The sequence below is a fragment of the Diaphorina citri genome, unplaced genomic scaffold, assembly GCF_000475195.1.
Source record: "Diaphorina citri unplaced genomic scaffold, Diaci psyllid genome assembly version 1.1 scaffold942, whole genome shotgun sequence".
In the NCBI taxonomy this organism is placed as follows: Eukaryota; Metazoa; Arthropoda; class Insecta; order Hemiptera; family Psyllidae; genus Diaphorina; species Diaphorina citri.
The window spans coordinates 1-13,115 of record NW_007378373.1 but is presented as its reverse complement, the minus strand read 5'-3'; the positions used below and the strand labels follow the sequence as shown (position 1 = coordinate 13,115).

The 13,115-nt window shown below is 39.8% G+C and overlaps 3 protein-coding genes across 6 annotated transcripts; 1 reads left to right on the top strand and 2 right to left on the bottom strand.

Annotated features, from left to right (window-relative positions):
- Window positions 1-2,879: 2,879 nt before the first annotated feature.
- LOC103513226 lies at window positions 2,880-4,320 on the bottom strand. The gene is made up of 4 exons (XM_026826495.1): window positions 4,314-4,320; window positions 3,820-3,961; window positions 3,197-3,389; window positions 2,880-3,008 (listed from the first exon to the last, which is right to left on the bottom strand). Exons 1-4 carry the CDS (start codon window positions 4,318-4,320, stop codon window positions 2,880-2,882), a joined length of 471 nt encoding a protein of 156 aa, XP_026682296.1.
- LOC113469067 (RNA-binding protein 40-like) lies at window positions 4,320-8,437 on the top strand (the record flags this gene model as incomplete). Of its 3 annotated transcripts, XM_026826487.1 has the most annotated exon segments (7): window positions 4,320-4,410; window positions 4,882-5,038; window positions 5,408-5,688; window positions 6,525-6,765; window positions 7,102-7,194; window positions 7,240-7,356; window positions 8,301-8,437. In XM_026826487.1, coding segments are annotated over 7 exon segments (1,113 nt in total), but the record flags the coding sequence as incomplete, so codon positions are not given.
- A 286-nt stretch (window positions 8,438-8,723) lies between these two features.
- LOC103513225 (protein disulfide-isomerase-like) lies at window positions 8,724-11,923 on the bottom strand. Of its 2 annotated transcripts, none has more exons than XM_026826490.1 (3): window positions 11,695-11,923; window positions 9,989-10,159; window positions 8,724-9,023 (listed from the first exon to the last, which is right to left on the bottom strand). In XM_026826490.1, the coding sequence occupies exons 1-3, from the start codon at window positions 11,830-11,832 to the stop codon at window positions 8,739-8,741; spliced, it is 594 nt and encodes a 197-aa protein (XP_026682291.1). In that variant the 5' UTR covers window positions 11,833-11,923; the 3' UTR covers window positions 8,724-8,738. The 2 variants fall into 2 exon arrangements, with proteins under 2 accessions (XP_026682291.1, XP_026682290.1); XM_026826489.1 differs by lacking the exon at window positions 11,695-11,923 and adding an exon at window positions 10,381-10,589.
- Window positions 11,924-13,115: the final 1,192 nt, after the last annotated feature.

Sequence of the window (13,115 nt, the reverse complement as noted above, 5' to 3'; positions counted from 1 at the left end):
GCCAAGAAATTGGCGACAAAGACGTGTACTCGATACTAATTTGTTGTTTTCAATATTTCTTTTTCAGGAGGAGCAAGACGAAGACGATGATCAACCAAAGAGAGATGAGTTGTAAATACAAAGAGATATAAAACCATGTTTATCCATCTCTACGGGACAGCTACACACAGTGCTATACTAATAGTGAGATGAGAGGAAAACAACCATAGACAGCACTTGTTAACAAGAAGAAAGAAAAAGACTCACAAAAACATCGAAAATTATTGAAGATATAAGAACAGTAAACCAAATGACAGTACATACGTTGAAAATAATAGAAGACATAAGAATAGTAAGTCAAATGATTAGCACATATTACTAACAAAAAGAAAAAAATCCATAGTGAGTTGAGAGAAGATAATTAGAATAAGAATCAGAAAATCATTGATTTAGATCTAAAATTGTGTGCAGAAAAAGGTTAGTGATGTACAAATTGTATTAAAAATGATAAAATGTCACAATCACAAGCAACCATAATACAAGTACAAATTGTATTAAAAACGATAAAATGTCATAATTACAAGCAAGCACATATTACTAACAAAAAGAAAAAAATCCATAGTGAGTTGAGAGAAGATAATTAGAATAAGAATCAGAAAATCATTGATTTAGATCTGAAATTGTGTGCAGTAAAAGGTTAGTGATGTACAAGTACAAATTGTATTAAAAATGATAAAATGTCATAATTACAAGCAACGATAAGACCTTTTTTAAGTGTTACAATGAAAATAACAGAAGTAAATTTGAACTTCTGAAAAAATGATAGTAACTGGTTCCATAACATTGGGAAAATATCTCGAAAGACTGATGATATTTAAGCAACCAAATACTCAATTTTTGGTGACAACCAGACAAATTCTCAGCTATTTGGTCCTAACCAGACAAATTCTGATCTATTTGGAACCCAAAAAGGATTTGGTAGACAGAAAAGTTATGTGTATGTATTTCAGTCGATGTCGAAATACACTTTATTTGAAGAAACATTACATTATTTTCCTTTAGGATAAAGAAAGTAGGTATATAATTTGCTGTTGATCGACCAATACCTACATACTCTGTCACTCATTTCATGTCCAAAACATACATGTCATTCATTTCAATACCTACATACTCTTTCATTAATTTCATTTCTTGAACTTCCATTCCATTGTTTAAGGGTTTTTAGGTACGATTCTAGATAGGTACGATAAATTGTTTAGGCGCTAGAACTTCTTTTTAGATTCCCCCATCCCCCAGGTTACCCAGGTTATATAATCTGTAGATTTAGGAAGGTTTTCGATCTTGAAAAATGTAAAAGACTGGCTTGAAAAGTTTTTTTTTTTTTAATGGGCTGGACCACAATCAGATTTTATAAATCCGGTTTAACTCTTGGATGGAGAAAACTTATTGGTTGATTTTAAAAATTTCAGCCAATCAGGTTGTTTAATTCCAAGAGTTAAAAAAAAGAAAAGAAAATCGAGTTTAAATTCTTATTGTTACCCCGTCCATAAGTATTCCGCAATCTCGCACAATTTTCCTCCTGCCTCGGTGGTGTAGTGGTCCCCTCGCCTGGTAATCTGAAGGACTTGGGTTTAATCCCAGCCGAGGCATGAAATTTTGCCCTCAACATTGGTTGAGAATTTGACCACAGAAATCGTAAGGCAAAGGGGCTTTTTAGTCCTGTTCGTAAAAACGATTTTTTCTTTTGCTCTCGATTTTTGAAGGAAAACTCTCTTGTCTTGAGATACTTACGATGGAATGAAGAACTATTAAAGTTTAGCTAGGAAAGTTTCGAACCACGATTTTGTTTTATACTTTTTTTACCTTTTTTTTTAGAAAGAGATCAGAGCCCGCCCCACCCTAATAAACTATTTTGAAAAAAGTTACAAAAAATAATATAAAATTGATAAAAACTGGGGATCGAAAACGGGGATTTCTTCTTTATTTCCCCTTTAATATCACAAGAACCCATACTTCCCATCACTACGTTTAAGAAGGGACACTCATTTTCTTCCCACAGAACAAAAGGGGTGGGACAGACGTGGGAAAATTTCTCATCTGCCTACTAAAGGGAGGGAATTTCGATCTTTTATCCCTCCTGTTTGATAGATCCAAGACGACAATCACTAATTAAGATCTCTGTCACTTGTTTTGCTAGTTTTCAATTTTGAACATGACTTAATAACTTAGGACCAGGTCCACAAAGAGTGTTTAAACTCCGTTTAAGTTTTAATCTCGGTTTAAGCAATCTGATTTGCTAAGTTTTTAGCCAGATTACTTAATTCGAGAGTTAAAATTAAACGGAGTTTAAACTCACTTTCTGGGCCCTGCCATTAGAGCTAACAGGTACTCAATAAGTCAATACCAAATTTTTTACCAATCTGTTCAATTCAGCTTCAAAGTAATTCAAAGTGCAGGCGGTCTTGGATCTCAAGGCATTATAGCAGAAGAAATTGTAAAGTAAATAAAATTTATTTAAAGTTTAAGTTTTAGAGGAAGAAGATTGAAATCAGATTTAATAATTTATTTTATATTTTTTTTTCTAATGATTTTAAAATAAAATTAAAAGTATTTTTAAAAAAACCGGAACGATATTTCGTTTTTATTTTATTTCATACATCAAGCCTTCTTTTAAAGATCTTTGATACAGGGAACTGTAACCTGTAACTGCTGAGGTACTGAGGTCTTATCGTTCCGAAATCGAAGAGAGAAGGAAGACAGGATAGAAAGCTAGACGTTCCGAGAATGAAAATTATCCGTTTAGGATAAAATCCGCCCCGGGCGGAAATCGAACCCGCGGCCTAGCGCTTACAAGGCAGATGCGCTACCATCCAAGCTAACTAGGCTGGCCTGCCCTTTCTCTATGGAGCTGGTTTGGCCTGTATGGACCTAGCATATTGAACTACCATGGGTTTATCTTTGAGAATATAGCCATTGGTTTCTTGTAGTGCGAGTTTGGCTTGGTCTACAGTTTGCAATGTTATGAAGGCCTGGCAATATTAAGCAGTACATGTAGGGTAGGGTGGGGGTATTTATATTTCATATCATGTGGGGTAAGTGTGCTCACCTGTGTATAGAATCTCCTATGTTCACACAGTGCGGATATAATATTAAGCAGTACATGTAGGGTAGGGTGGGGGTATTTATATTTCATATCATGTGGGGTAAGTGTGCTCACCTGTGTATAGAATCTCTTATGTTCACACAGTGCGGATATAATATTCAGCAGAACATGTAGGGTAGGGTGGGGGTATTTATATTTTAGACCGGGTGGGGTGCTTTGGTCTAAATGAAGACGTTTGAGGAGGGTTAGATATTGGGTCTCCTTGTCCCGGAATGAGTCACATTTACCCTGGGGTTCTTGGTCATGGCTGAGGAAAATGAAACGGTGAAATCAATCAAAATAAAACTTGGTAATAAAATACCTGAACTAAAGGAAACATTTATGTTGACTATTGAGGATAGGCTAGCTGGGGGACTTTATACAGGGAGGATCGGAGGATACCATCCTGAAATTCCCCTTGCTACAGAAATAGCAAAGGTTGATTGTGAAGGGCGTCCACTCGTAAGAATTTGGGGCCAAAACCAATTTTCAGACCAAAGCAATGACCCTAGGGCTGATTGAGAGGCTGACGACGCGTCTGAACACGAGAAAAGGTGAAGAAGAAGAAGAAGAAGAAGAAGGAGGAGAAGAAGGAGGAGAAGAAGAAGAAGAAGAAGAAGAAGAAGAAGAGACAGGCCCCTTAAAAGCCGGCTGTTTTAAGCTCAAGTCTACGGTGTATTAAAACTGCTAATACTCACAAGGTTTTGTTAGACAGCTCGGCACTCAATCTGTATCCCATCACTTCCATCTGATGTATTCGACTGATGGCACACTGGGCTTCGGGCAGACTCCTGAAACTAAAAGAATAACCATCATCATAAGAGAGGTTTGATAGTCTGGCTGGGGGACGTTAAACAGGGAGTAGACCAGCTTAGTCTGGCTGGAGGACGTTAAACAGGGAGTAGGCCAGCTTAGTCTGGCTGGGGGAGGTTAAACAGGGAGTAGCCCAGCTTAGTCTGGCTGGGGGACGTTAAACAGGGAGAAGACCAGCTTAGTCTGGCTGGGGGACGTTAAACAGGGAGAAGACCAGCTTAGTCTGGCTGGGGGACGTGAGATTCTATACACAGGTGAGCACACTTACCCCACATGATATGAAATATAAATACCCCCACCCTACCCTACATGTACTGCTTAATATTATATCCGCACTGTGTGAACATAGGAGATTCTATACACAGGTGAGCACACTTACCCCACATGATATGAAATATAAATACCCCCACCCTACCCTACATGTACTGCTTAATATTATATCCGCACTGTGTGAACATAAGAGATTCTGTACACAGGTGAGCACACTTACCCCACATGATAATATGAAATATAAATACACCCACCCTACCCTACATGTTCTGCTCAATATTATATCCGCACTGTATGAACATAAGAGATTAAGAGATTCTATACACAGGTGAGCACTGAAGTTGAGCAACGTTGCGCGTGGTTGGTATATGGATGGGCGACCATCTGGGTGATCGCGTGCTGCAAAAGTATTTATTTATTTATTTTTTTTTTAGCTTTTTTAGCTTGGTAGGTAGCGCGTCTCCCTTGTAGAGACTAGATCGCGGGTTCGATTCCCGCTCGGGGCAGACATTATCCTTAACAGATGAGGTTTGTTCTCTGATCGGCTGGCTTTCTTCTATCCTGCCCTTCTCTCTTCCATTTCGGGACGATAAGACTTCTGTTGTCACAGTTCCCTCTATCAGTCTTCTTAAAATAATAATAACAATACAATTAATAACTTTCTTTTCCTTTGCCAGGTTTTGCATTTGATGAACAAAATGAATCTCCCCTGCCCATTCAACAGAGAATATAAGCGACTGGACAAAATCAATCAGCTATTTCTACACCAGAAATCATGGAGTGAGACTCAGTTGTATCAAGATTTGGATGAGATAGAGATTTCCACAGATCTAGGTAAGTTGATGCAAGGATTTGGGTAACTTTTTATTATTATTATTTTTTTAGAGGTTTGATAGAGGGACCTGTAAGTACTAAGGTCTTTTCGCCCCTGAAGAGAGAACGAAGACAGGATATGAGGAGGCCAGCCGTTCCGAGAACGAACCTTATCTATTTAGGATGAAATCCGCTCCGGGCGGGAATCGAACCCGCGACCCATCACATACAAGTACCTATTACAAGTCAGACGCACTGCCCTCCAAGCTAAATAAACTGGCGTTTAAAATGGATCCATTTTTGTATTACCTAAGACCTTATTTAGACTGTGGGAGTAAAGGGACTTTTCAGTCTCATCCTAGCAGTTTAAATAAATGTGTCTTTTTCCAGGCACCAAAAACACCGAACACCCCCCAGATCGGCCGGACCTCGACCAAGTCCCGATGCAAGTTGACCAAAGCGATACCGAGGACGAAGTTGAATCGGAAATCGACATTTCCGATACCGAATCGGATCGGCCTGAAAATCGGCCCGATAATGTGGCGGCCATCTTGAATTTAAAACGGGCCTTGGAGAGGAGGGGGGTGGCCAGGATAAAGCGGCCGAAGTTCATTAAACCCATGCAGGCCGGAGGTCAGTCGAGGAGAAGTGATGCTAGTAAACAAGATGAGGTGAGTTTCGATTCCCGCCCGGGCGGATTTTATCCTGATGGGATAATGTTTGTTCTCGGAACGGCTGGCTTTCTCCTATCCTGTCTTCCTTCTCTCTTTGCCAGCCTAGTTAGCTTAGTTGGTAGTGCGTCTGCCTTGTAAGCGCTAGGCCGCGGGTTCGATTCCCGCCCGGGGCGGGGATAATGTTCGTTCTCGGAACGGCTGGCTTTCCTCCTATCCTGTCTTCCTTCTCTCTTCGATTTCGGGACGATAAGACTTCTACCTTGTAAGCGCTAGGCCGCGGGTTCGATTCCCGCCCGGGGCGGATTTTATCCTGATGGGATAATGTTCGTTCTCGATGGAAGCGCTAGGCCGCGGGTTCGATTCCCGCCCGGGGCGGATTTTATCCTGATGGGATAATGTTCGTTCTCGGAACACCTAGGCCGCGGGTTCGATTCCCGCCCGGGGCGGATTTTATCCTGATGGGATAATGTTCGTTCTCGGAACGGGTTATAAGCGCTAGGCCGCGGGTTCGATTCCCGCCCGGGGCGGATTTTATCCTGTAAGCGCTAGGCCGCGAGTTCGATTCCCGCCCGGGGCGGATTTTATCCTCATGGGATAATGTTCGTTCTCGGAACGGCTCGCGCTAGACGCGGGTTCGATTCCCGCCCGGGGCGGATTTTATCCTGATGGGATAATGTTCGTTCTCGGAACGGCTGGTTCTCCTATCCTGTCTTCCTTCTCTCTTCGATTTCGGGACGATAAGACCATAGCAGTTACAGTTCCCTCTGTCAAACCTGGCTTTCCCGACCCCACGCAGACTAATCAAGCTTATACGAATCTATCTGTTTCACCAGGTATTTGATACAGCCACGTCCACACCAGCCTCTCAGCGAAAGAAACACATCGCTGTGCATGTCAGCGCTGATCTGTCTTCTATAACTACCCATTCTGATACACCAGTAGAGGAGATCCACAGTTTTGGTGGTATAACTAACCAGTCTGATCAACCAATAGAAGAGATCCATGGTTTTAATTCTATAACCACCCAGTCTGATCAACCAATTCGTTCAATTGAAGCAAACAAAAGTCCAGAAAATCCCTCGGAACGTTCAACTGAAGGTGACAAAGAAGGCCTAATAAATCTTTTAGGAGGTTCTATTGAAGCTAACAAGGATGGTTTAAGACAAGGCAGGGTTTCGAGCGATATTCCTAGTCAAGCTGAGGTGAAGGAAGGGGAAGACAGTCAAGAAGTGAAACGTGTGATAACTAAGGAGCAGTTGGACTCCAATAGACTTGGCGAAAGAGGTAAGGAAGTAGTTTATTTTCCTTCTGACTGTCTGGCTGGGGGACGTTAAACAGGGAGTGGACCAGCTTAGTCTGGCCAGTCTGATCAACCAATTCGTTCAATTGAAGCAAACAAAAGTCCAGAAAATCCCTCGGAACGTTCAACTGAAGGTGACAAAGAAGGCCCAATAAATCTTTTAGGACGTTCTATTGAAGCTAACAAGGACGGTCCAAGGCAAGGCAGGATTTCATCTATTGAAGCTAACAAGGATGGTTCAAGACAAGGCAGGGTTTCGAGCGATATTCCTAGTCAAGCTGAGGTGAAGGAAGGGGAAGACAGTGAAAAAGTGAAACGTGTGATAACTAAGGAGCAGTTGGACTCCAATAGACTTGGCGAAAGAGGTAAGGAAGTAGATTAATTTCCTTCTGACTGGGGGACGTTAAACAGGGAGTAGACCAGCTTAGACTAACTGGGGAACTTTAAACAGGGAGTAGACCAGCCTGAATTTCCCTTGCTAAAGATATAGCAAAGGCTGAGTGAGAAGGGCATTCACTCGTAAAATTTGTAGCCAAAACCAAAGCAATCACAAAGGCGAAGAAAAAGAAGAAGGTATTGGTCATATGAGAAGACTAGATGAAAATAGAATACCTCCAATAATAATTAATCTGGAAATGGAAGGAGAAAGACGAAAGGGTGGCTTGGGTTGTAAGCTCTAGGCCGCGGGTTCGATTCCCACACGGGGCGGATTTTATTCTGAATGGAAAATGTTCGGCTGGCTTTCTCCTATCCTGTCTTTCTTCTCTCTTCGCTTTCGGGACGATAAAACCTTAGCACTTACAGTTCCCTCTATTAAATCTCTCTAAATCCTTCTGACTGGGGGACGTTAAACAGGGAGTAGACCAGCTTAGTCTGGCTGGGGAACTTTAAACAGGGAGTATACCAGCCTGAATTTCCCTTGCTAAAATTTTGCAAAGGTTGAGTGCGAAGGGCATCCACTTGTAAAATTTGTAGCCAAAACCAAATGTCAGCCCAAAGCAATCACAAAGGCGAAGAAAAAGAAGAAGGTATTGGTCATATGAGAAGACTAGATGAAAATAGAACACCTCCAATAATAATTAATCTGGAAATGGAAGGAAAAAGACGAAAGGGTGGCTTAGGTTGTAAGCTCTAGGCCGCGGGTTCGATTCCCACCCGGGCCGGATTTTATCCTGAATGGAAAATGTTCGGCTGGCTTTCTCCTATCCTGTCTTCCTTCTCTCTTCGCTTTTGGGACGATAAAACCTTAGCAGTTACAGTTCCCTCTATTAAATCTTTCTAACGATTTTCTCTCCATTTTTTCCCCCAGATCGCAGTTTCGTCAAAGCTTTCAACAATTATGAGCCAGGATCTCCATCATGTCGCTTATACGTGAAGAATTTAGCTAAACAAGTAACCCTACCAGATCTGGAATTTATCTACAGGAGATATTACCTCCCAGACTATTATTTTTCCTTTTTTTTCTTTTTTTTTCCTTTTTTTTTTTTTTTTTTTTTTTTTTTTTTTTTTTTTTTACTCCTCACTCAACTTCATAAGAAATCAATTCACACATCTAATAATACCATAACTAATAGTATAGCCAACACAAGAACTATTCTGAAAGGGCTATACAGCTATTATTAATTAATTAATTAATTTAATTTTGACATCCTTTGTAAAGTTATCCATTTTTATATATAACTTAAGTAAAAAAGGCTATACAGCTACTTTTCCTTCCTATCTTTGTTATAAAAGTTCTGTAATGTGATTAATAAATCAAAGTACCTTTGTTAATAAATAAATAATAATAATAATAAATGCCGCCACTCACCTGAGCGCCACTGGGCAGACCGCCCTCCTTGCCGCCGCTCTCGACAAAGTTGCTGAGCGCCTCCAGGACCCGCTCTCCGTTGTAGTCGATCACGCGATTATCGTCCTTAGCGTACAGCTTGAGCGTGGGGAAGCTGGTGATTTTCGTGTGCTCCAGCTCGTTCACCGTGGCGTCGATCTTGGCGATGGTGATGTCGTCCCGGTCCGCGAACTTCTCACCCAGCTGAGAATGAGAAAATAAAACGGATTAGAAAATGCTAAAAAATAGTAATACATAATGTAAAAATGAGGATTAGAAAAAGAAAATACTTAAAAAGAGGATTAGAAAATACTTTGCAAAAAAGAGGATTAGAAAATGCTTTGCACAAAAGAGGATTAGAAAATGCTTAAAAAAGAGGGAATGCTCCTTAAAAAAGTTCACCAACGTCACCGTATCATAAATTTGCCAAGGTTCTTACGTTATTGGAGACGGGGTTTACCCTCAAGTCGGCGACACATTATCTGCCTACTCACATTAACCTCATCCAGCTGAGGACCATAATGAAGGATTAGAACAATATTCGAGACAAATAGTAATAAAAATGTTTATTGTTTTCTATAAAATAATCTCATCAAGTAATCATTTTGTTCCTTCATAAGTAGTTAGTACTTTTCAGGAACTCGTGTTGCTAGATAGGTATTTTGTAAATTTAATTTCTTCCTTGTTTTCTTTTGTTGTATTGAGAGAAACAAAATAGTACTGAAGGAATGGCTGACTTTCTAATATCCTGTCCTACTTTGCTCTTCGCTTTCGGGACAGTGATGGTCTCAGCGGGGGTTAATAATAATCTATGGTTAATAATAATCTATGGTTAATAATAATCACTTACCTTGTCATATTCAACCAGATTATGTTTGCTCATATCGAATTTTATTACTACTACATTAATATTACCATATTATTTTTTTCCAATTAATAATATTACATTTGACCGAACAAAGTGAAGTTAATATGTAGTATACCTACCTTGTCATAGATGGGGGCTAGTTGTTTGCAATGTCCACACCAGGGGGCGTAGAATTCAACCAGAACATGTTTGCTCTTATCGATTTATATTACTACTACATTAATATTACCATATTATTTTTTTCCAATTAATAATATTACATTTGACCGAACAAAGTGAAGTTAATATGTAGTATACCTACCTTGTCATAGATGGGAGCTAGTTGTTTGCAATGTCCACACCAGGGGGCGTAGAATTCAACCAGGACATGTTTGCTCTTGTCGAAAGCGATTTCATCGAAGTTGGAAGCGACCAGAACTTTGACGGCGTTCTTGTCCCAGTCTTCGGGCAGAGGTTGAGACAGGAGGTGTTGCTGAAAGCAGAGAGGAAATTCAAATAATGAAACAGATCATCGGCAAAGATGGGATAATGTTCGTCCTCGGAACCCTATCCTGTCTTCCTTCTCTCTTCGATTTCGGGACAATAAGACCATAGCAGTTACAGTTCCCTCTGTCAAACCTCTTGAAAAAAAAGGGTGCTAACTTACTTTTAATGACAGGGGTTTTACTCTTCATTTACCGATGGTCTCCTTACCTTCAAGTTTCCAGCCAGGAATTCGGTGACAAAGGATCTGACAGTGTCCACGGAGATTTCAGGAGTGGCAGGCTTATATTTGGCCATGTCCTCTTCCAGACGGATGAGTCGCAGGGAGGGGACCTCGTCCTTGGACATGCCGAAAAACTCGAGGATCTTCTGGTGGTCTTCCTCGTCCGTGTTGATGGTCACGAATAGGACCTGGTGGACCGGAAAGGGTTAATCAATAAGTTAGAACACAGGAGGGGGTTAAAATGAGAGCTCAATTTATTTACGCTCCTAGAATTTTATGGAAATTCTAGGAGCAACATAAAAATCGGAACTTCTGTAGTCTTATCGGAAAAAGAGAAATCGGAATCTCTATAACCTTAACACGTACATTTATAAATAATACTGGCTTCAAGTAAAGAATCAATTACCATAGCCTGGCACACACTGAAAAAGTAAATCAGGTATTGTTATGACTACAAAAAAAAAAAAAAAAAAAATAATAATAAAAAAATAATAATCTCGTTTTGGCAAGAGCTAAAAGTCACTGAATCACTTAGAAAAGGTACCTATAAGACCGATTGGGCCCAAAAACCCTTATCCTCCGCCCATGCTTCTGTTGGCTCCGGACGGGTTTGATGATGGACTAGTGGTATGTGCTGTCACTTCAGCCGAAGTTAATATTTATGTTTTACTGTTATGTTCTTTTTCTTGTGTTACTTACTACCAGGGCCATTTGAAACCTGGAAGACTTTTTGCCTCGCCAAACTGTTCTGACTTCAGCTTTTTATGTGAAATATTTAAAAAAAAAATAATAAAAATAATCACAGTTATTACTATTACTTACTTTCAGGTTTCCAGCCAGGAATTCAGTCACAAAGGATCTCACAGTATCCACGTTAATTTCAGGAGAGGCAGGCTTATATTTGGCCATGTCCTCTTCCAGATGAATATATAGATTTTTTTTGAACTTACTATGCTATTGCGATAGGTGTTCCACTTACCTTGAGGTTTCCAGCTAAGAATTCGGTGACAAAGGATCTCACAGTGTCCACGGAGATTTCAGGAGAGGCGGGCTTATATTTGGCCATGTCCTCTTCCAGATGAATATATATATATATTTAGAACTTACTGTGCTACTGAGATGGATGTTTCACTTACCTTCAAGTTTCCAGCCAAGAATTCAGTCACAAAGGATCTGACAGTGTCCACGTTAATTTCAGGTGAGGCGGACTTATATTTGGCCATGTCCTCTTCCAGATGAATATATATATATATTTTTAGAACTTACTGTGCTACTGAGATGGATGTTTCTGTTTCACTTACCTTCAAGTTTCCAGCCAAGAATTCAGTCACAAAGGATCTCACAGTATCCACGTTAATTTCAGGAGTGGCAGGCTTATATTTGGCCATGTCCTCTTCCAGACGGATGAGTCGCAGGGAGGGGACCTCGTCCTTGGACATGCCGAAAAACTCGAGGATCTTCTGGTGGTCTTCCTCGTCCGTGTTGATGGTCACGAATAGGACCTGGTGGACCGGAAAGGGTTAATCAATGAGTTAGAACACAGGAGGGGGTTAAAATGAGAGCTCAATTTATTTCCATAAAATTCTAGGAGCAACATAAAAATCGGAACTTCTGTAGTCTATCAGAAAAAGAGAAATCGGAATCTCTATAGTCTTAAAACATTTATAAATAATACTTTCTAAATAATACTGGCTTTCAAGTAGAGAATCAATGACCAAAGTTCATACACCATAGCCTGGCACACACTGAAAAAGTAAATCAGGCTAAGGGTAACTTTGATCACATCAAACAATGAAAAATTATAGGTAGGAAAAACTATACCTAGGTGTCATCAAAGGTTTTTTACTTTCTATTACTACAGTTTAGCGGCTATACTGTAATGAAAGTATTGCAATCGGTCCAAATTTTCAAAATCGGGAAATGGGTGGAAATATCCGTTTTGGGGTCCCCTGATAATGAAAGTATTGCAATCGGTCCAAATTTTCAAAATCGGGAAATGGTTGGAAATATCCGTTTTGGGATCCCCTGATGTCAAAAACTCTATTATTTTCAACGTATGTACTGTCATTTGGTTTACTGTTCTTATATCTTCAATAATTTTCGATGTTTTTGTGAGTCTTTTTCTTTTCTTCTTGTTAACAAGTGCTGTCTATGGTTGTTTTCCTCTCATGTCACTATTAGTATAGCACTGTGTATAACTGTCCCGTAGAGATGGACAAACACGGTTTTATATCTCTTTGTATTTACAACTCATCTCTCTTTGGTTGATCATCGTCTTCGTCTTGCTCCTCCTGAAAAAGATAAAAGTTATGTGTATGTATTTCAGTCGATGTCGAAATACACTTTATTTGAAGAAACATTACATTATTTTCCTTTAGGACAAAGAAAGTAGGTATATAATTTGCTGTTGATCGACTAATACCTACATACTCTGTCACTCATTTCATGTCTAAAACATATATGTCATTCATTTCAATACCGACATACTATTTCATTCATTTCATTTCTTGAACTTCCATTCCATTGTTTAAGGGTTTTTAGGTACGATTCTAGATAGGTTCGATAAATTGTTTAGGCGCTAGAACTTCTTTTTAGATTCCCCCATCCCCATAGGTTATATAATCTGTAGATTTAGGAAGGTTTTCGATCTTGAAAAATGTAAAAGACTGGCTTGATTTTTTTTTTTAATGGCCTGGACCACAATCAGATTATAAACCCGGTT

What these genes read in the sequence shown, in the direction of transcription:
- LOC103513226 (XM_026826495.1), bottom strand. An exon ending in GAGCTGTCTAACAAAACCTT is followed by an intron (nt 3,390 to 3,819) that starts GTGAGTATTAGC and finishes CATTTTCCTCAG; the next exon opens with CCATGACCAAGAACCCCAGG. An exon ending in ATAAGAGATTCTATACACAG is followed by an intron (nt 3,009 to 3,196) that starts GTGAGCACACTT and finishes TAATATTGCCAG; the next exon opens with GCCTTCATAACATTGCAAAC.
- LOC103513225 (XM_026826490.1), bottom strand. Translation starts at nt 11,832, where the DNA reads ATGTCCAAGGACGAGGTCCCCTCCCTGCGACTCATCCGTCTGGAAGAG. An exon ending in TCTTGGCTGGAAACTTGAAG is followed by an intron (nt 10,160 to 11,694) that starts GTAAGTGAAACA and finishes CTCTGCTTTCAG; the next exon opens with CAACACCTCCTGTCTCAACC. An exon ending in TAGCTCCCATCTATGACAAG is followed by an intron (nt 9,024 to 9,988) that starts GTAGGTATACTA and finishes TCTCATTCTCAG; the next exon opens with CTGGGTGAGAAGTTCGCGGA.